General features: G+C 36.6%; 1 protein-coding gene across 1 annotated transcript in view; it reads right to left on the reverse strand.

Moving 5' to 3' along the window:
• The window catches only part of LOC136255112 (uncharacterized), an 81,172-nt gene that overhangs the window by 30,426 nt on the left and 27,138 nt on the right, over window positions 1-23,608 (reverse strand). The window contains exons 14-25 of the mRNA XM_066047831.1: window positions 23,030-23,215; window positions 21,035-21,226; window positions 18,823-19,398; window positions 17,140-17,325; window positions 15,151-15,342; window positions 12,939-13,514; window positions 11,256-11,441; window positions 9,267-9,458; window positions 7,055-7,630; window positions 5,633-5,818; window positions 4,207-4,398; window positions 2,937-3,512 (exon numbers count right to left, since the gene is read on the reverse strand). Coding sequence (XP_065903903.1) covers window positions 2,937-3,512; window positions 4,207-4,398; window positions 5,633-5,818; window positions 7,055-7,630; window positions 9,267-9,458; window positions 11,256-11,441; window positions 12,939-13,514; window positions 15,151-15,342; window positions 17,140-17,325; window positions 18,823-19,398; window positions 21,035-21,226; window positions 23,030-23,215 — 3,816 coding nt within the window. The remainder of the gene's footprint in view (window positions 1-2,936; window positions 3,513-4,206; window positions 4,399-5,632; window positions 5,819-7,054; window positions 7,631-9,266; window positions 9,459-11,255; window positions 11,442-12,938; window positions 13,515-15,150; window positions 15,343-17,139; window positions 17,326-18,822; window positions 19,399-21,034; window positions 21,227-23,029; window positions 23,216-23,608) is intronic.

A 23,608-nucleotide genomic window follows, 5' to 3' on the forward strand; every position in this document is an offset into this window, starting at 1 on the left:
TGTATAAACAGTTCTGGTGTTTCGAGGGTTTCACAGTCTACTAAATGTTTGTATTATAGAAGAACAATGAATCAGGTAAAAGCAACTGACTAAAGATGAATCCAACATCATTATGAATTAATAAAATCTCCTGGCAGATATGGTTAATCTTATGCATTATAAGATAACACTTGAGCTTGTTAAATATTATTGTAAGTCAGTCATGCACATACATAAATACAGTAGGACCTTCATTATCCGAATTTCGATTATCCGAAACGTAGTGGTGACTGTTCTATTAGAGTATTTTGTCAAAGATGTATGTCCTATTAGACTACAACAAGTTTGATACTGAAATTTGATTGGCTGAAAACGTGGTCTCTAAATCTCGTAGAGCCACGGTCATGTCCAATAGAGACCACGCTCTGTTGCGATACAAAACACGATAATTACGCGCCTGTAACATTGGCAACGCATGGGCGTTTAAATGGCTAGTAACAGCCGTACTGAATTAGAGGGAGGTGTAATGGGCTTAAGCTTGTTTGTACTAATCAACACTACATTACTTGCTTACAAGCAGCTGTCGGGGCACAACAACAGCAACAATGAGTTGTAGTCCAGTCGCTGAGTCCAGTACTTCGATACATAGCACGCGCCTGTAACATTGGCAACGCATGGGCGTTTAAACGGGTAGCAACAGCCACGTTGAGGTCCCACCATGTAGGGAGGTGTAGAGGGCTTGTTTCTAGTAATTAGCCATACATTTCCCATTTACAAGCAGCTGTCAACTCAAGGTACAATAACGAGTTGTAGACTAAATAAGTTAGACGTCAAGAACCACTGGGTTCTACGGGATTTAGAAAACCCTCAGACCCTTAGTAGCGCCCTCGCTGCTCTCGGGCGCTACAGCCCAGGGCCTTCGAGTTTTCTAAATCCCGTAGAACCCTGGTTCTTGACGTCTAACTATAATTTAGAGTAGTTCAACAGAGCTCTGTATATAAATCAATGGACTTCATTTATCACTTATCTGAACACTTGTGATTCAGCTGACACGCAGGTGTTCGAATAATGGAGGTTCTACTGTAGCTAAGAAACAAAATTTATAAAGTGTGATATCTGGTAACAAAGTCAACTAGATTGGTACTAACAAATTGTAGCTAATCACCGCGCAGCATGCCTCTGAACAGCCTCTAACAGATGTGAACCTGTTAGAGGCTGTTCAGAGACATACTGCACAGTGGGTTTGTGGCAGTCGCTGGAACCAAACTACGCACTCTTGGTCTATTCCTCATGATGTGTGCTATAGAAAGCTGTGTTTACCATCCTTATCTGCCAGGTGGGACTATTTGAGTAACCATTAGGGAAAGCACATTAGCATACCGTAAATTATCGCGTAATCTATATCATGTGATTAGTCTGGTCTTCCTGGCCAGGAGGTAATGATGAAATGCCTCGCGGAATACTGTACGGATATTCATACAACCGGTTAGTCTTTTATTTAGTCTATAGAGATTAGAATGGTAGTGAAGGGACACTTTCCTGAGCCTGTTTCGTCTCGAGGTTAGAGAACTGACTCGCTTTAATGTCACATCGGGTAGTAAAAGTTAGGTTAGGGTTAGGGTAAGAGTTAGGCAATCATTTATAATCTGCTAGGTTAGGGTTAGGGTAAGAGTTAGGCAATCATTTATAATCTGTTAGGTTAGGGTTAGGGTAAGAGTTAGGCAATCATTTATAATCTGCTAGGTTAGGGTTAGGGTAAGAGTTAGGCAATCATTTCTATTCTGTTAGGATTAGGGAACTGGATATGGGTAGTAATATTAGGGTTAGGAAATAGTTTTAAAATATATGTACGAGGTTAGGGTTAGGCAGCCATTCAGAACTCAATAGTGTTTGACTTTTATAGCTAGAATTAGGAAGTATTATACAAGTAGTCACAGTAGCAAAGCGGTAGTGCATGAGGCTTGAAACCGAGCGGTCGGAGGTTCGATTCCCGCTATAGTAAACTTTTTTTTTTCACTCGAGACTTTTCAGTTTTTTCTAAGTTCAGTACAGTCTGAAAACGTTTCAAGACGTTGTTTATAGATACCCACCATCGATTTCAGCTAGGAGGGGTATAAAAACGATGCACTGAAATTCACGGCCTTGGAGCTGCAAGTCCGGAGTGAACGCACCCGGACGATGACGTATCACACAACGTGTGTTTGTGTGATGTCATAAGGTCACGTGAGATCACGTGAGCTTTAATTTCACGGAGTGCTAATGTGCTCTCCCTAACGCCTAGTGACTATTTGTCAGTGTGTGCTCTTCAAGACATTCGACATGCTAAGTTTTCAAACTATTGTACATACAACACTATGCCTATGCGTAGCCATTGTCTTACCCTCATACCCCCACCATCATCAATCAATACTAGATGATATTATTATTGTGTCCGTGTTTGTTTTGTGTAGAACAAAGTAACAATCAGTATTCTGGGAATTGAGAGCTGTTCTGTTTTTTGCCACGCTATTTACACACTTTTGTTGTAATTTTTAAATGTAATTTATTGTTGTTGATTTGTTGTTTTGTAGATGTAATTATAATTGTTGTTGATTTGTTTTATTTTGTAAGTGTTATTTTGTGTGTGTTTTGTTTAGTTGTTGTATGTGTTTTGTACTAGGACAGTAACTTGTACAGGCTTGCCTTTTGTGCTGTTCCTTCCCTCGTGGTAAATTGATAATTAATAAATAAATAAATACACCTCAAGGGCATTAAAATATTGAAAGCTGTAACATCTTTAAAGTACAGTATATAATCCATAGCAGTTAGAATAGTGCAGTAGAATAATTGGTTCTACTTCCATTTCTAGTACGTATATCATTCTAACCCTTCCTCTGGAATTATTTGTATCAGGAGTTATTAACACTTGTTTATACTTATAGCGCTATAGCTTGAATTACTACTATTTATAGACTAACTTTCTTCTTTGCATATCGTCTGAGTAAAGTTTTCTGTTAACTCCATAACAGTATCCATATCAAACTCATCTGTGAAGAACACAAGTGATGGGTCACTAGCAATGGCATTCAGTTCATCAATGTTAGCACCACCCAATCCTGCAGCATAAACCTGATAGATACCAGCTGCATGAAGAGCATCAGCAGCAGCTATAGTAGCTCTTTGACTATTAGATCTTCCATCAGTCACAACAATAGCAATTTGGGTACGTCCATTTCTCACTCCCATTGTACCATCTTGTGCACTGGATAACAGAAGCTGTAAAGCAGCTGCTGTGTTAGTTCCTCCAGTGGGGTATGGTATACCAGGATTGATAGCAGGTAAAAGAGTTGCTTTACTGGTGTGTTGCTGTAGATTGAATTCGATAGATGCACTACCACTAAACACTATCACTCCAACTAAGCTATCTTGTGGACCAATGGTCAGAGTATTAGATACACTTTCAGCAAATTCTCTTATCAACTGGAATCTAGTTGCTGTAATGCTTCCAGAGCCATCCAGTACAAAAACCAAATCAATACCAGAATTTTCACAACCTGTAAAAATAGAGTCTGTATTATATAAATTATAATAGCAAGTCACTTATCAAGACAAGTGAAATGATAGATGACATTGGCTAACATATTAATAGGTAATTAGGTTGGTTTGAAGCAATTCTGTAAAAATACCTGAAAGTTATGAGAAGTAGTTATAAGCAATCAGAGACCTACACTGTATTTAGTGGAATATGCAGTCTACCATTTCAATCATTCATCACAGTGGTCATTATCATCTAATGATTTGTTTTATATAATAAACTAGAGTGAATAAGGTCACCATTAAAGAATGACAGATAGCACACTAATGATGAAGATCTATGTCCTATACGCATGCAGCCAAATCCTTCATCTTACTTACAGTCAGGTAGTGTGCATAACACAAAAGACAAAGAATTGGCTATCAAACACAAAGCACAAATTTTCTGTCTTAGATCACAAATTCCTGGCAATAACAATTGTATATTACACAAGTAGGATATCATTGTTGCCTTCGATAAATAAGCACATACACTACTGCATCAACTTCAATATTTAAATAGCTGAATGGGGTAACTTCAATACACACACAAATGGAATTTAACTACAACATACTCTCTGTTTCTTTTTCTTTTGAGGCATAGTATAATATAACTTTGCAAGGTTTATTATTAGTTTATGAACATAATATACAGTAAACAAAAAGTGTACATACCTATTGTACAAGTAGTGTCAGTACCACTCCAGCTCCCATCATCTCCACATGTTCTACTGGTACTACCTCCTAGTTCATAACCATCATCACATGTGAAGGTACAAGTGTCTCCAGGATTAGCTTCTCCGTCTCCTCCCAGTGAACAATCAATATCTCCATTACCAGGAGCAGTAAGCGGAAGACATGTTACCACTGCATAATAAATACAGATTGGTTTACAGTTGCTTATTTTTCAAATTACATCTTTATAGATATTCACAGCTAGAAATTTGCAATAAGAAAGTTTAATCATTCCACATTTCATAAACCATCCATTTTGACACAGAAGCAAAATTAAATACCACTATTATGAGGTGACATTACTATACACTAACTCTGCCTTAATCGTAAATGACAGGGTATGTAGTCTAGAGTCATCCTTGTTAGGCCTGAGGCAAATATACTCAAAATTATGTCCATAATGCATTCAGGAATTTCAAATGTTCACCAATTATGCACTTCAGTGTTCCCATCGTAGTTATGCTTTCAATATGCTTAGCAACATTTCTTACAATTATCTTGGAGCATTTTAATATCAACAGCTTTAACTAACTGAAGATGGTGTGATCACTTCAGCCAACCTTTAAAGTTAACCAAATGTGAAATGTGTGTATTTTGTGCTGGTGAGGGCTTCCTAGGAAGTATACCTTAACCTGGCACATGCCAACGCACTCTTGTTAACTTTGAGTCATACCTCTCATTGGTACTCTTCACTCTCTAACACAATGTGAACACTTGTAATATACTGTAGTTGCACTTATCTATTTAATATGATGAAATATTTTGCTTTTTGTGCTCAGTTGTATACCTTTATCTTCAGTAAAAGTCTTATGTGTATAGGATCTACAGTATATTACAGTAAATATAATTCTGTTAGCAGGTTTGGGAAACTAGTCTTTATCACCTGTGACAGTAATGATTTCTCACTATGTATATGTACAGCTACATCAATGCGCTATTAGATGATTTCACTATCAAAATCAACTGGTCTGCTTTTGCTGAATACTATTTCCATGCTTTGAACTGTCTGTGCAGATCTTTGGAGTTGGATGAAGACCTGTGCTGTAAAATCAATTTGGTTTGAGCTTTTATCCATCCAAAACTTGGCAAATTCTTGTAATGCTATCCTCTACCATTTTGAAAACAAGTCAATGCTTGTGCTGCCATCACTGGGAAGGGCTTGCCTTACACCTCAAACTTGCAAAACATTTGGTAGTTAGCTACTTGAGAGTAAATTCCTAGGAAGCTAATTAGTGAAAAATCTGGTAAGCTTATAGTTCCAAGTTCCAACACCCTGAATAAATAAACTTGTTTATCAAGTTATGGTTCTGGTCGGATATTCAGAATACCAGAGGTGTGTATAGGTTAAACTGTGGCAATAACATACCTCGTGTACACACAGTGTCAGTACCACCCCAGCTTCCATCAATCTGACATGTCCTATTGGTACTACCACTTAGCTCATAGCCATCATCACATGTGAAGGTACAAGTGTCTCCAAGACTAGGTTGTCCATCATTTCCCAGTGAACAATCAATATCTCCATTATCAGGAGCAGTAAGTGGTTGACATGCTGTGAGTAGACAATGAAGAATGTATGAAAGGTGTAATGTAGTTTGAAGATACATTCAGTTTCTGTGGATTATTGAGTACTACATAGACCCAATATTTACTTGATAAGATCTGAAATGTGCACAACTTCGATTGCAATATTTGGTTAGAAATTTTGTAATATGCATTTCAACTGATCACCATCTTGGTATACAAGTCATGAAGCCGTGTGTTGTAACTACTACTATCAACCATCATTAATATAGTGTAAGCAGGTAAAAGAGTCTGTAGTGAATTCATTCTCCAAATGCATACCTAACATCAACAGGTTTGTAAAAAGCAACAGTTTCTAATTCATTCAATTTGTGCTACAGTTATTGGAAAGAATTAGTTGTAGATATTTACTAAAATACTAGTAAATTATGTAGAAACTTAGCTACCTAACAGCACTGAATTCAAAAAGTTGAAGACAGACATGGTTTGCACTTGCCAAAACTAGTAACATTAAAGACATGAACATGTGTTCACTCCCAATGCCTTTGCACTGGAACAAGCATGTTTTCATGCTGTAAACATGTTTGCATGCCACAGTGACCCATAGTAACTGTATCGAATATAAGCCTCATAGCTCACTTGCTCTTGTTTGTATCAAAGCACTTTTGATAAATAGTTCTGGTGTTTAAAGGAGTTTACAGCACTGCTACATTTTTGGGAAGTTGGCCCATGTAACAAGAATTATTAAGGAAGAACAAGGGGCCAAGTAAAAGCAAAACTGACAAAATGAATCCAGCATCAACCACATATGACATTTAAAATACCATATAAGTCAGTCATGCACATACATATATGTAGGACAAGTAATAAAAAAACTTAATTTTATGGGAACTGAAGTTCACTGTGATACCTGAATGTCTTTCTGACTGAGAACCTCAGAGGTAACTAGGTTGGTACTAAACTTCTGTAGCTAACTACCAACCAACAAAATATACACTTTAAGACATTAAGCTGTAACATCTTTAAGTATAAATCCATGGTAGTTAGAATTGTGGAAAAATTTGTAGCTAACCAACAAGTACACATTAAGACATTATTAAAGTATTGAAAGGCTGTAACATCCCTAAAGTATGGCAGTTAGAATTGTGCAGTAGAAGCATTGAGTCTACTTTCATTTCTATTATATCTTTCTAACCCTTCATCTGCAATTATTTTTACTTCTAAGTGCTAACTTGCATCATTTTATTACTGTTTAAAAACTAACTTTCTTCTTTGCATATCGTCTGAGTAAAGTTTTCTGTTAACTCAATAACAGTGTCCATATCAAACTCATCTGTGAAGAACACAAGTGATGGGTCACTAGCAATGGCATTCAGTTCATCAATGTTAGCACCACCCAGTCCTGCAGCATAGACCTGGTAGATACCAGCTACATGAAGAGCATCAGCAGCAGCTATTGTCCTCCTTCGATTATTAGATCTTCCATCAGTCACAACAATAGCAATTTGGGTACGTCCATTTCTCACTCCCATTGTACCATCTTGTGCACTGGATAACAGAAGCTGTAAAGCAGCTGCTGTGTTAGTTCCTCCAGTGGGATATGGTATACCAGGATTGATAGCCGGTAAAAGAGCTGCTTTACTGGTGTGTTGCTGTAGATTAAATTCGATAGATGCACTACCACTAAACACTATCACTCCAACTAAGCTATCTTGTGGACCAATGGTCAGAGTATCAGATACACTTTCAGCAAATTCTCTTATGAGTTGGAATCTAGTTGCTGTAACACTTCCAGAGCCATCCAGTACAAAAACCAAATCAATACCAGAAGTTTCACAACCTATACAAATAGGGTGTACAGTACATAAATCCTTGTAATCTATTAAAACATTTCACAAACATATCCCACCAGGGTCCCATAAGAAGACTGAACCTGTTACTACAAGGAGTCAGATTTGTACAAGTAGTCAGAGATACTTCATTATTGATACTGATACAAACAAACAGAACATTTGGGTCACACTCATATTGTTTATATCCAGTGTAAATTTTAATAGGTACAACATCAAGAGAAATGAAATGATAGATGGTATTGGCTAACATATTTAAATGACAATTCGGTTGGTTTGAAGCAATCCTGTAGAAAGACCTGAAAATACAGTCTACCATTTCAATCATTCATCACAGTGGTCATTATCATCTAATGATTTGTTTTATATAATAAACTAGTGTGAATAAGGTCACTATTAAAGAAAGACAGATAGCACACTAATGATGAAGATCTAGGTCCTACACAGTGACAGAGGAAGTAGTTGATGTGAGGGGGCTGACCAGAGTATAGAATCTCTGGCAGCAGGGAGTCTTGTGGGGTGCAGTTCCCCAGAAGCTGTAACCATTTTAGCTTTCATGGTGCCTCAAAGTTCACCAGAATTAATTCATAGTACAATTTGAAGTATTTCAAGTATTTCAAGTAGAATACCAACCTTTTAGTCAAAAGTATATAAACAGACTATTTGTAGTCAATAAAAACCTTTTTTGGCAAAGTTTTTAGCTGTTGACTACAGGAGGGTTAATAAACATGCAGCACCTACAATCAGCCTTTAGACACCTGGAAACACTTGGTACAGTGGGAAGACACCAACTCTCAAAGTAAGATGCCAGTGTTTTGATTCCTACTGTAGGCAACAATTTGTTTTCCATTTTCAACTATTCTTAGATAAGAAGCACTTTGACTGTTCTATTAGGGTACTTTCTGTGCAGAAATCGAGTACAATTTATAACGCACAGGTGTCATGCATGTAATTATCTAGGATTAATACAAAACAATTAAGGGTGGGGTAGTTGATCAGTTGATTACAAATCGGGGTAAACTATTCCATAGTTTGATTACAGAAGAAATTGTACAAGTCAATTTTTTGTAGTGGGTTGGGTGTATATCAATCTTTTGCACGGTCTTCAGCCCCACTCCAAGAAGGATAATTTTGGCAAGAATCATTCTGAGGGGGGTAAGCCTTCTCTCAATAGATTGAGGGCTGAACAGCCCCTACCCTCCCTCTTCCTGCCACCTATGGTCCTAGATACACACATGTGGCTTCGTTCACACCAAATCCAAGGTTACCTTGATCTTACACATGCTCAGGTAGTGTATATAACACACAAACAATCATGAACAAGGAAATGACTAGCAAACACAAAGTACAAATTTTCTGTCACTACATACATATGTTAGATCACAAATTCCTGGCAATAACAATTGTAAGTAGGGTATCATTGTTGCCTTAATAAGCACATGTACTACAGAGTCAACTTCAATATTTAAATAGTTGAATGGGTTACTTCCATCACAGATACAATTTAACTACAACATACTCTCTGTTTGTTTTTCATTTGAGGTATGGTTTTGATGGATAAAAAAACTTAGCAAGGTTTCTAATTCATTAACATAAAACGCTGCAGTAAACAAAAAGTGTACATACCTATTGTACAAGTAGTGTCATTTCCACTCCAGCTCCCATCATCTCCACATGTTCTACTGGTACTACCTCCTAGTTCATAACCATCATCACATGTGAAGGTACACGTGTCTCCAGGATTAGCTTCTCCATCTCCTCCCACTGAACAATCAATATCTCCATTATCAGGAGTAGTGAGTGGTGGACATGTTACCACTGCATAATAAATACAAATTGGTTTATTTTTTTTCAAATTACTCCTTTGTAGATATTCCCAGCTAGAAATTTGCAATCAGAAAATTAAATAATTCCACATTTCATAAACAATCCATTTTGGCACGAAACAAAATTAAATACCACTATTATGAGCTGACATTACTATACACTAACTCTTCCTTAATCTAAATTGACAGGGTATGCGGCCTAGAGTCATCCTTGTTAGGCCTGAGTCAAATATGCTCAAAATTTTGTCCATAATGCATTCAGGAATTTCAATTTTTAACCTATTATGCTCTTCATTGTTCCCATTATCCTTGCATTAGACTCTATTTAGGCTGTTTTGGGTGGGTAATAAATCTCATATACTCCACCTTGTTTTCTAATATACTCCATGCCTTCAGGCACAATATAACATATGCTCAGAATCTAGGCCTATCCAATCGCTACGCATTGTTCACGTGCAGTGATTTAACGAGTGCAATTATTTTGTCATGTTAGGATGCATAGTTGCCATGGCGTTAGTATTATCATGAGAAAACCAGCTGCTTTTGCCAACCCTACAGCAGAAACAGCCGTGGATGAGGTAAGTAATCTGAGTGTAATGTGAAACAAAGTCTAAAGCAGTTATACGGACGCAATGTGGAGTCTATGAAAAATTTACCCTCAGGCCCTTAGTAACACCCTCGCTTTGCTCGCACACTACAGCCCAGGCCTTTGGGTTTATAAATTTCATAGACTCCACATTGTGCCTGTATAACTATTATTTATGCTCCTAGGTTAACAACATTTCTTACAATTATCTTGACACATTTTAATCAGTGAATGCTCTATTAGAGCATTTCACTACAAAGTAACTGTTCTATTAGAGAGTATCAATCTAAGGAGCTATGTAAACACATTTGAGTGCTCTATTGCAATTTGTAATTTCCACTGACAGCTGTATCACAGTGTATTGATCTATTTTAATTAAGTTCCACAGTTTGAAATATACACCTAATGTGCTAGCATTATGCTGGCATACTACTACTCCAGCCTATCATGCCCTTTTATTATGCTGGTATATTTGATGCAGGCCTAATCCCTGTATATGTACATTGGTTTAATTGTTAAATACCGGTATATATACATATCTGATGTGGGAGTCAACAGCTTTAAATAACTGAAGATAGTGTGATCATTTTAGCCAAACTTTAAAGTTAACCAAATGTGAAATGTGTGTGTTTGTGCTGGTGAGGGCTCCCAAGGAAGTATACTTTAACCTGGCACATGCCAACGCACTCTTATTAAATTTTAGTTGTACCTCTCATTGGTACTCTTCACTCTCTACCACAATGTGGACACTTGCAATATAGTTGCACTTATCTAATGAATATTTTGCTTTTGTGTTCAGCTATATACTTTTATCTTCTGTAAAAGTCTTAGTTTACAGGATCTACAGTACATTACAGTAAATATAAAATATTTCTGAGCTATTATCCACCCAAAACTTGGCCTAGATCTAATCAATGCTATCCTCTTAAAAACAAATCAATGCTTGTGTTACCATTTCATTGGAAAGGACTTGCCTGATATTTCAATCTTACAAAACATCAACAGTTAGTAGTTACTGTAGCTACTTGAGAGTAGATTCTTATATACAGTAAGCATAGATAGCTTCAACCATTATCATGCTATAAACACTTTGAATTGTTAAAACTGGTTTTCAAATTATAGTTCTGGTTCCAGTTAAACTGCTGTTGTGAGATAGTCAGAATACCAGAGGTTTCTACACATTAAACTGTGACATTAACATACCTCGTGTACACACAGTGTCAGTACCACTCCAGCTTCCATCAATCTGACATGTCCTATTGGTACTACCACTAGCCTCATAGCCATCGTCACATTTGAAAGTACAAGTGTCTCCAAGACTAGGTTGTCCATCATTTCCCAGTGAACAATCAATATCTCCGTTATCAGGAGCAGTAAGTGGTTGACATGCTGTGTGAGTAGACAATGAAGAACGTATACAAAAGGTGTGATGCATAAATGAATTAAGTTTCTGTGGATTAGCTACTGAGTGCTATGTAGACCTAATATTTACTTCACATGATCTGAAATGCGCACAAGTTTAATTGCAATATTTGGTTAGAAATTATGTAACATACATTACAACCAACTTCAAATTGGGTATACAAGTGATGAAGCCATGTATTGTAACTACTACTATCAACCATCATTAATAGTTTAAGCAGGTAAAAAAGTCTGTAGTGAATTCATTCTCCAAATGCACACCTAACATCAACAGGTTTGTAAAAGTATATAAGAGCTGTTGATTCAGTCACAGCTATCAGAAAGAAGTAGTTGGAATAATTTACTAATATACTAAATTATGCATAAACTTACCTAATAGCACTAAATTCGAAAAGTTGAAGAAAGACATGGTTTGCATTCACCTGCTCCCTTGCCAAAACTAGTAATATTAAAGAGGTGAGCATGTGTTCACTCCCAATGGCTTTATACTGGAACAAGCATACTTTCATGGAGTGGCCCATATATACTAACTGTATTGAATGTAAGCCACTTGCTCTTGTTTCTTGTTTGTATCAAAGTGCTTTTTTAATAAATAGTGCTGGTGTTTAAAGGGCTTCACAGCGCTGCTAATTTTTAAGGAGTAACAAGGAAGAACAACAGGCCAGGTAAAAGCAAACTGACTAAAAATGAATCCAACATCATTATGAATTTATAAAATCTCCTGGGAAATACGGTTGCTTATGTATTATATATAAGATTACAACCCTTGAGCTTGGGAAATATTTTGTGGCCACATACGATATTAAAAATATAAATCAGTTGTGCAGGACAAGTATTAAAAACTTAATTTATAGGAACTGAACTTTACTGTGATATCTGAATGCCTTTGTGTCTGAGAACCTCAGAGGTAACTAGGTTGATACTAAAACTTTGTAGCTAACAACCAACCAACAAATGTGACCGGATTTGCGAAAAGGGGTCTTCCACACACATCCAATTTACCAACTTTGACAATTCATAACTTCCGTTTGGTAAAAGTTATTGCCTTGACATTTGGTCAGTAGTGTGCACCACCATAGATTAATGGATGGTAAAATTTCAGGTTTGGATCTTTTTTAAACACAAAGTTATGGTCTTCCAATTCATAGAATTGGATGTGTGTGGAAGACCCCTTTTCGCAAATCCAGTCACAAATTACACCTTAAGACATTAAGCTGTAACATCTTTAAGTATAATCCATAGCAGCTAGAATCATGGAAAAACTTGTAGCTAACCAACAAATTGCACATTAAGACATTGAAAGCTGCAACATCCTCAAAGTATAATTCGTGGTAGTTAGAATTGTACAGTAGAAGTATTGACTGTACTTTTGTTTCTATTATTATATCATTCTAACCCTTTCTCCGGAATTATTTATACTTCTAAATGCTAGCTTGCATCATTAATTATTGTTCAAAAACTAACTTTCTTCTTTGCATATCGTCTGAGTAAAGTTTTCTGTTAACTCAATAACAGTGTCCATATCAAACTCATCTGTGAAGAACACAAGTGATGGGTCACTAGCAATGGCATTCAGTTCATCAATGTTAGCACCACCCAATCCTGCAGCATAAACCTGATAGATACCAGCTGCATGAAGAGCATCAGCAGCAGCTATTGTCCTCCTTCGATTATTAGATCTTCCATCAGTCACAACAATAGCAATTTGGGTACGTCCATTTCTCACTCCCATTGTACCATCTTGTGCACTGGATAACAGAAGCTGTAAAGCAGCTGCTGTGTTAGTTCCTCCAGTGGGATATGGTATACCAGGATTGATAGCAGGTAAAAGAGCTGCTTTACTGGTGTGTTGCTGTAGATTAAATTCGATAGATGCACTACCACTAAACACTATCACTCCAACTAAGCTATCTTGTGGACCAATGGTCAGAGTATCAGACACACTTTCAGCAAATTCTCTTATGAGTTGGAATCTAGTTGCTGTAACACTTCCAGAGCCATCCAGTACAAAAACCAAATCAATACCAGAAGTTTCACAACCTATACAAATAGGGTGTACAGTACATAAATCCTTGTAATCTATTAAAACATTTCACAAACATATCCCACCAGGGTCCCATAAGAAGACTGAACCTGTTACTACAAGGAGTCAGATTTGTACAAGTAGTCAGAGATACTTCATTATTGATACTGATACAAACAAACAGAACATTTGGGTCACACTCATATTGTTTATATCCAGTGTAAATTTTAATAGGTACAACATCAAGAGAAATGAAATGATAGATGGTATTGGCTAACATATTTAAATGACAATTCGGTTGGTTTGAAGCAATCCTGTAGAAAGACCTGAAAATACAGTCTACCATTTCAATCATTCATCACAGTGGTCATTATCATCTAATGATTTGTTTTATATAATAAACTAGTGTGAATAAGGTCACTATTAAAGAAAGACAGATAGCACACTAATGATGAAGATCTAGGTCCTACACAGTGACAGAGGAAGTAGTTGATGTGAGGGGGCTGACCAGAGTATAGAATCTCTGGCAGCAGGGAGTCTTGTGGGGTGCAGTTCCCCAGAAGCTGTAACCATTTTAGCTTTCATGGTGCCTCAAAGTTCACCAGAATTAATTCATAGTACAATTTGAAGTATTTCAAGTATTTCAAGTAGAATACCAACCTTTTAGTCAAAAGTATATAAACAGACTATTTGTAGTCAATAAAAACCTTTTTTGGCAAAGTTTTTAGCTGTTGACTACAGGAGGGTTAATAAACATGCAGCACCTACAATCAGCCTTTAGACACCTGGAAACACTTGGTACAGTGGGAAGACACCAACTCTCAAAGTAAGATGCCAGTGTTTTGATTCCTACTGTAGGCAACAATTTGTTTTCCATTTTCAACTATTCTTAGATAAGAAGCACTTTGACTGTTCTATTAGGGTACTTTCTGTGCAGAAATCGAGTACAATTTATAACGCACAGGTGTCATGCATGTTATTATCTAGGATTAATACAAAACAATTAAGGGTGGGGTAGTTGATCAGTTGATTACAAATCGGGGTAAACTATTCCATAGTTTGATTACAGAAGAAATTGTACAAGTCAATTTTTTGTAGTGGGTTGGGTGTATATCAATCTTTTGCACGGTCTTCAGCCCCACTCCAAGAAGGATAATTTTGGCAAGAATCATTCTGAGGGGGGTAAGCCTTCTCTCAATAGATTGAGGGCTGAACAGCCCCTACCCTCCCTCTTCCTGCCACCTATGGTCCTAGATACACACATGTGGCTTCGTTCACACCAAATCCAAGGTTACCTTGATCTTACACATGCTCAGGTAGTGTATATAACACACAAACAATCATGAACAAGGAAATGACTAGCAAACACAAAGTACAAATTTTCTGTCACTACATACATATGTTAGATCACAAATTCCTGGCAATAACAATTGTAAGTAGGGTATCATTATTGCCTTAATAAGCACATGCACTACAGAGTCAACTTCAATATTTAAATAGTTGAATGGGTTACTTCCATCACAGATACAATTTAACTACAACATACTCTCTGTTTGTTTTTCATTTGAGGTATGGTTTTGATGGATAAAAAAACTTAGCAAGGTTTCTAATTCATTAACATAAAACGCTGCAGTAAACAAAAAGTGTACATACCTATTGTACAAGTAGTGTCATTTCCACTCCAGCTCCCATCATCTCCACATGTTCTACTGGTACTACCTCCTAGTTCATAACCATCATCACATGTGAAGGTACACGTGTCTCCAGGATTAGCTTCTCCATCTCCTCCCACTGAACAATCAATATCTCCATTATCAGGAGTAGTGAGTGGTGGACATGTTACCACTGCATAATAAATACAAATTGGTTTATTTTTTTTCAAATTACTCCTTTGTAGATATTCCCAGCTAGAAATTTGCAATCAGAAAATTAAATAATTCCACATTTCATAAACAATCCATTTTGGCACGAAACAAAATTAAATACCACTATTATGAGCTGACATTACTATACACTAACTCTTCCTTAATCTAAATTGACAGGGTATGCGGCCTAGAGTCATCCTTGTTAGGCCTGAGTCAAATATGCTCAAAATTTTGTCCATAATGCATTCAGGAATTTCAATTTTTAACCTATTATGCTCTTCATTGTTCCCATTATCCTTGCATTAGACTCTATTTAGGCTGTTTTGGGTGGGTAATAAATCTCATATACTCCACCTTGTTTTCTAATATACTCCATGCCTTCAGGCACAATATAACATATGCTCAGAATCTAGGCCTATCCAATCGCTACGCATTGTTCACGTGCAGTGATTTAACGAGTGCAATTATTTTGTCATGTTAGGATGCATAGTTGCCATGGCGTTAGTATTATCATGAGAAAACCAGCTGCTTTTGCCAACCCTACAGCAGAAACAGCCGTGGATGAGGTAAGTAATCTGAGTGTAATGTGAAACAAAGTCTAAAGCAGTTATACGGACGCAATGTGGAGTCTATGAAAAATTTACCCTCAGGCCCTTAGTAACACCCTCGCTTTGCTCGCACACTACAGCCCAGGTCTTTGGGTTTATAAATTTCATAGACTCCACATTGTGCCTGTATAACTATTATTTATGCTCCTAGGTTAACAACATTTCTTACAATTATCTTGACACATTTTAATCAGTGAATGCTCTATTAGAGCATTTCACTACAAAGTAACTGTTCTATTAGAGAGTATCAATCTAAGGAGCTATGTAAACACATTTGAGTGCTCTATTGCAATTTGTAATTTCCACTGACAGCTGTATCACAGTGTATTGATCTATTTTAATTAAGTTCCACAGTTTGAAATATACACCTAATGTGCTAGCATTATGCTGGCATACTACTACTCCAGCCTATCATGCCCTTTTATTATGCTGGTATATTTGATGCAGGCCTAATCCCTGTATATGTACATTGGTTTAATTGTTAAATACCGGTATATATACATATCTGATGTGGGAGTCAACAGCTTTAAATAACTGAAGATAGTGTGATCATTTTAGCCAAACTTTAAAGTTAACCAAATGTGAAATGTGTGTGTTTGTGCTGGTGAGGGCTCCCAAGGAAGTATACTTTAACCTGGCACATGCCAACGCACTCTTATTAAATTTTAGTTGTACCTCTCATTGGTACTCTTCACTCTCTACCACAATGTGGACACTTGCAATATAGTTGCACTTATCTAATGAATATTTTGCTTTTGTGTTCAGCTATATACTTTTATCTTCTGTAAAAGTCTTAGTTTACAGGATCTACAGTACATTACAGTAAATATAAAATATTTCTGAGCTATTATCCACCCAAAACTTGGCCTAGATCTAATCAATGCTATCCTCTTAAAAACAAATCAATGCTTGTGTTACCATTTCATTGGAAAGGACTTGCCTGATATTTCAATCTTACAAAACATCAACAGTTAGTAGTTACTGTAGCTACTTGAGAGTAGATTCTTATATACAGTAAGCATAGATAGCTTCAACCATTATCATGCTATAAACACTTTGAATTGTTAAAACTGGTTTTCAAATTATAGTTCTGGTTCCAGTTAAACTGCTGTTGTGAGATAGTCAGAATACCAGAGGTTTCTACACATTAAACTGTGACATTAACATACCTCGTGTACACACAGTGTCAGTACCACTCCAGCTTCCATCAATCTGACATGTCCTATTGGTACTACCACTAGCCTCATAGCCATCGTCACATTTGAAAGTACAAGTGTCTCCAAGACTAGGTTGTCCATCATTTCCCAGTGAACAATCAATATCTCCGTTATCAGGAGCAGTAAGTGGTTGACATGCTGTGTGAGTAGACAATGAAGAACGTATACAAAAGGTGTGATGCATAAATGAATTAAGTTTCTGTGGATTAGCTACTGAGTGCTATGTAGACCTAATATTTACTTCACATGATCTGAAATGCGCACAAGTTTAATTGCAATATTTGGTTAGAAATTATGTAACATACATTACAACCAACTTCAAATTGGGTATACAAGTGATGAAGCCATGTATTGTAACTACTACTATCAACCATCATTAATAGTTTAAGCAGGTAAAAAAGTCTGTAGTGAATTCATTCTCCAAATGCACACCTAACATCAACAGGTTTGTAAAAGTATATAAGAGCTGTTGATTCAGTCACAGCTATCAGAAAGAAGTAGTTGGAATAATTTACTAATATACTAAATTATGCATAAACTTACCTAATAGCACTAAATTCGAAAAGTTGAAGAAAGACATGGTTTGCATTCACCTGCTCCCTTGCCAAAACTAGTAATATTAAAGAGGTGAGCATGTGTTCACTCCCAATGGCTTTATACTGGAACAAGCATACTTTCATGGAGTGGCCCATATATACTAACTGTATTGAATGTAAGCCACTTGCTCTTGTTTCTTGTTTGTATCAAAGTGCTTTTTTAATAAATAGTGCTGGTGTTTAAAGGGCTTCACAGCGCTGCTAATTTTTAAGGAGTAACAAGGAAGAACAACAGGCCAGGTAAAAGCAAACTGACTAAAAATGAATCCAACATCATTATGAATTTATAAAATCTCCTGGGAAATACGGTTGCTTATGTATTATATATAAGATTACAACCCTTGAGCTTGGGAAATATTTTGTGGCCACATACGATATTAAAAATATAAATCAGTTGTGCAGGACAAGTATTAAAAACTTAATTTATAGGAACTGAACTTTACTGTGATATCTGAATGCCTTTGTGTCTGAGAACCTCAGAGGTAACTAGGTTGATACTAAAACTTTGTAGCTAACAACCAACCAACAAATGTGACCGGATTTGCGAAAAGGGGTCTTCCACACACATCCAATTTACCAACTTTGACAATTCATAACTTCCGTTTGGTAAAAGTTATTGCCTTGACATTTGGTCAGTAGTGTGCACCACCATAGATTAATGGATGGTAAAATTTCAGGTTTGGATCTTTTTTAAACACAAAGTTATGGTCTTCCAATTCATAGAATTGGATGTGTGTGGAAGACCCCTTTTCGCAAATCCAGTCACAAATTACACCTTAAGACATTAAGCTGTAACATCTTTAAGTATAATCCATAGCAGCTAGAATCATGGAAAAACTTGTAGCTAACCAACAAATTGCACATTAAGACATTGAAAGCTGCAACATCCTCAAAGTATAATTCGTGGTAGTTAGAATTGTACAGTAGAAGTATTGACTGTACTTTTGTTTCTATTATTATATCATTCTAACCCTTTCTCCGGAATTATTTATACTTCTAAATGCTAGCTTGCATCATTAATTATTGTTCAAAAACTAACTTTCTTCTTTGCATATCGTCTGAGTAAAGTTTTCTGTTAACTCAATAACAGTGTCCATATCAAACTCATCTGTGAAGAACACAAGTGATGGGTCACTAGCAATGGCATTCAGTTCATCAATGTTAGCACCACCCAATCCTGCAGCATAAACCTGATAGATACCAGCTGCATGAAGAGCATCAGCAGCAGCTATTGTCCTCCTTCGATTATTAGATCTTCCATCAGTCACAACAATAGCAATTTGGGTACGTCCATTTCTCACTCCCATTGTACCATCTTGTGCACTGGATAACAGAAGCTGTAAAGCAGCTGCTGTGTTAGTTCCTCCAGTGGGATATGGTATACCAGGATTGATAGCCGGTAAAAGAGCTGCTTTACTGGTGTGTTGCTGTAGATTAAATTCGATAGATGCACTACCACTAAACACTATCACTCCAACTAAGCTATCTTGTGGACCAATGGTCAGAGTATCAGACACACTTTCAGCAAATTCTCTTATGAGTTGGAATCTAGTTGCTGTAACACTTCCAGAGCCATCCAGTACAAAAACCAAATCAATACCAGAAGTTTCACAACCTATACAAATAGGGTGTACAGTACATAAATCCTTGTAATCTATTAAAACATTTCACAAACATATCCCACCAGGGTCCCATAAGAAGACTGAACCTGTTACTACAAGGAGTCAGATTTGTACAAGTAGTCAGAGATACTTCATTATTGATACTGATACAAACAAACAGAACATTTGGGTCACACTCATATTGTTTATATCCAGTGTAAATTTTAATAGGTACAACATCAAGAGAAATGAAATGATAGATGGTATTGGCTAACATATTTAAATGACAATTCGGTTGGTTTGAAGCAATCCTGTAGAAAGACCTGAAAATACAGTCTACCATTTCAATCATTCATCACAGTGGTCATTATCATCTAATGATTTGTTTTATATAATAAACTAGTGTGAATAAGGTCACTATTAAAGAAAGACAGATAGCACACTAATGATGAAGATCTAGGTCCTACACAGTGACAGAGGAAGTAGTTGATGTGAGGGGGCTGACCAGAGTATAGAATCTCTGGCAGCAGGGAGTCTTGTGGGGTGCAGTTCCCCAGAAGCTGTAACCATTTTAGCTTTCATGGTGCCTCAAAGTTCACCAGAATTAATTCATAGTACAATTTGAAGTATTTCAAGTATTTCAAGTAGAATACCAACCTTTTAGTCAAAAGTATATAAACAGACTATTTGTAGTCAATAAAAACCTTTTTTGGCAAAGTTTTTAGCTGTTGACTACAGGAGGGTTAATAAACATGCAGCACCTACAATCAGCCTTTAGACACCTGGAAACACTTGGTACAGTGGGAAGACACCAACTCTCAAAGTAAGATGCCAGTGTTTTGATTCCTACTGTAGGCAACAATTTGTTTTCCATTTTCAACTATTCTTAGATAAGAAGCACTTTGACTGTTCTATTAGGGTACTTTCTGTGCAGAAATCGAGTACAATTTATAACGCACAGGTGTCATGCATGTTATTATCTAGGATTAATACAAAACAATTAAGGGTGGGGTAGTTGATCAGTTGATTACAAATCGGGGTAAACTATTCCATAGTTTGATTACAGAAGAAATTGTACAAGTCAATTTTTTGTAGTGGGTTGGGTGTATATCAATCTTTTGCACGGTCTTCAGCCCCACTCCAAGAAGGATAATTTTGGCAAGAATCATTCTGAGGGGGGTAAGCCTTCTCTCAATAGATTGAGGGCTGAACAGCCCCTACCCTCCCTCTTCCTGCCACCTATGGTCCTAGATACACACATGTGGCTTCGTTCACACCAAATCCAAGGTTACCTTGATCTTACACATGCTCAGGTAGTGTATATAACACACAAACAATCATGAACAAGGAAATGACTAGCAAACACAAAGTACAAATTTTCTGTCACTACATACATATGTTAGATCACAAATTCCTGGCAATAACAATTGTAAGTAGGGTATCATTATTGCCTTAATAAGCACATGCACTACAGAGTCAACTTCAATATTTAAATAGTTGAATGGGTTACTTCCATCACAGATACAATTTAACTACAACATACTCTCTGTTTGTTTTTCATTTGAGGTATGGTTTTGATGGATAAAAAAACTTAGCAAGGTTTCTAATTCATTAACATAAAACGCTGCAGTAAACAAAAAGTGTACATACCTATTGTACAAGTAGTGTCATTTCCACTCCAGCTCCCATCATCTCCACATGTTCTACTGGTACTACCTCCTAGTTCATAACCATCATCACATGTGAAGGTACACGTGTCTCCAGGATTAGCTTCTCCATCTCCTCCCACTGAACAATCAATATCTCCATTATCAGGAGTAGTGAGTGGTGGACATGTTACCACTGCATAATAAATACAAATTGGTTTATTTTTTTTCAAATTACTCCTTTGTAGATATTCCCAGCTAGAAATTTGCAATCAGAAAATTAAATAATTCCACATTTCATAAACAATCCATTTTGGCACGAAACAAAATTAAATACCACTATTATGAGCTGACATTACTATACACTAACTCTTCCTTAATCTAAATTGACAGGGTATGCGGCCTAGAGTCATCCTTGTTAGGCCTGAGTCAAATATGCTCAAACTTTTGTCCATAATGTATTCAGGAATTTCAATTTTTAACCTATTATGCTCTTCATTGTTCCCATTATCCTTGCATTAGACTCTATTTAGGCTGTTTTGGGTGGGTAATAAATCTCATATACTCCACCTTGTTTTCTAATATACTCCACACCTTCAGGAACAATATAACATATGCTCAGAATCTAGGCCTATCCAATCGCTACGCATTGTTCACGTGCAGTGATTTAACGAGTGCAATTATTTTGTCATGTTAGGATGCATAGTTGCCATGGCGTTAGTATTATCACAAGAAAACCAGCTGCTTTTGCCAACCCTACAGCAGAAACAGCCATGAATGAGGTAAGTAATCTGAGTGTAATGTGAAACAAAGTCTAAAGCAGTTATACGGATGCAATGTGGAGTCTATGAAAAATTTACCCTCAGGCCCTTAGTAACACCCTCGCTTTGCTCGTGCACTACAGCCCAGGCCTTTGGGTTTATAAATTTCATAGACTCCACATTGTGCCTGTATAACTATTATTTATGCTCCTAGGTTAACAACATTTCTTACAATTATCTTGACACATTTTAATCAGTGAATGCTCTATTAGAGCATTTCACTACAAAGTAACTGTTCTATTAGAGAGTATCAATCTAAGGAGCTATGTAAACACATTTGAGTGCTCTATTGCAATTTGTAATTTCCACTGACTCAGTATCACAGTGTATTGATCTATTTTAATTAAGTTCCACAGTTTGAAATATACACCTAATATGCTAGCATTATGCTGGCATACTACTACTCCAGCCTATCATGCCCTTTTATTATGCTGGTATATTTGATGCAGGCCTAATCCCTGTATATGTACATTGGTTTAATTGTTAAATACCGGTATATATACATATCTGATGTGGGAGTCAACAGCTTTAAATAACTGAAGATAGTGTGATCATTTTAGCCAAACTTTAAAGTTAACCAAATGTGAAATGTGTGTGTTTGTGCTGGTGAGGGCTCCCAAGGAAGTATACTTTAACCTGGCACATGCCAACGCACTCTTATTAAATTTGAGTTGTACCTCTCATTGGTACTCTTCACTCTCTACCACAATGTGGACACTTGTAATATAGTTGCACTTATCTAATGAATATTTTGCTTTTTGTGTTCAGCTATATACCTTTATCTTCTGTAAAAGTCTTAGTTTACAGGATCTACAGTACATTACAGTAAATATAAAATATTTCTGAGCTATTATCCACCCAAAACTTGGCCTAGATCTAATCAATGCTATCCTCAGCCATTTAAAATCAAATCAATGCTTGTGTTGCCATTTCATTGGAAAGGACTTGCCTGATATTTCAATCTTACAAAACATCAACAGTTAGTAGTTACTGTAGCTACTTGAGAGTAGATTCTTATATACAGTAAGCATAGATAGCTTCAACCATTATCGTGCTATAAACACTTTGAATTATTAAAACTGGTTTTCAAATTATAGTTCTGGTTCCAGTTAAACTGCTGTTGTGAGATAGTCAGAATACCAGAGGTTTCTACACATTAAACTGTGACATTAACATACCTCGTGTACACACAGTGTCAGTACCACTCCAGCTTCCATCAATCTGACATGTCCTATTGGTACTACCACTTAGCTCATAGCCATCGTCACATTTGAAAGTACAAGTGTCTCCAAGACTAGGTTGTCCATCATTTCCCAGTGAACAATCAATATCTCCATTATCAGGAGCAGTAAGTGGTTGACATGCTGTGTGAGTAGACAATGAAGAACGTATACAAAAGGTGTGATGCATAAATGAATTAAGTTTCTGTGGATTAGCTACTGAGTGCTATGTAGACCTAATATTTACTTCACATGATCTGAAATGCGCACAAGTTTAATTGCAATATTTGGTTAGAAATTATGTAACATACATTACAACCAACTTCAAATTGGGTATACAAGTGATGAAGCCATGTATTGTAACTACTACTATCAACCATCATTAATAGTGTAAGCAGGCAAAAAAGTCTGTAGTGAATTCATTCTCCAAATGCACACCTAACATCAACAGGTTTGTAAAAGTATATAAGAGCTGTTGATTCAGTCACAGCTATCAGAAAGAAGTAGTTGGAATTATTTACTGATATACTAAATTAT

Source organism: Dysidea avara, chromosome 5, assembly GCF_963678975.1.
Source record: "Dysidea avara chromosome 5, odDysAvar1.4, whole genome shotgun sequence".
In the NCBI taxonomy this organism is placed as follows: Eukaryota; Metazoa; Porifera; class Demospongiae; order Dictyoceratida; family Dysideidae; genus Dysidea; species Dysidea avara.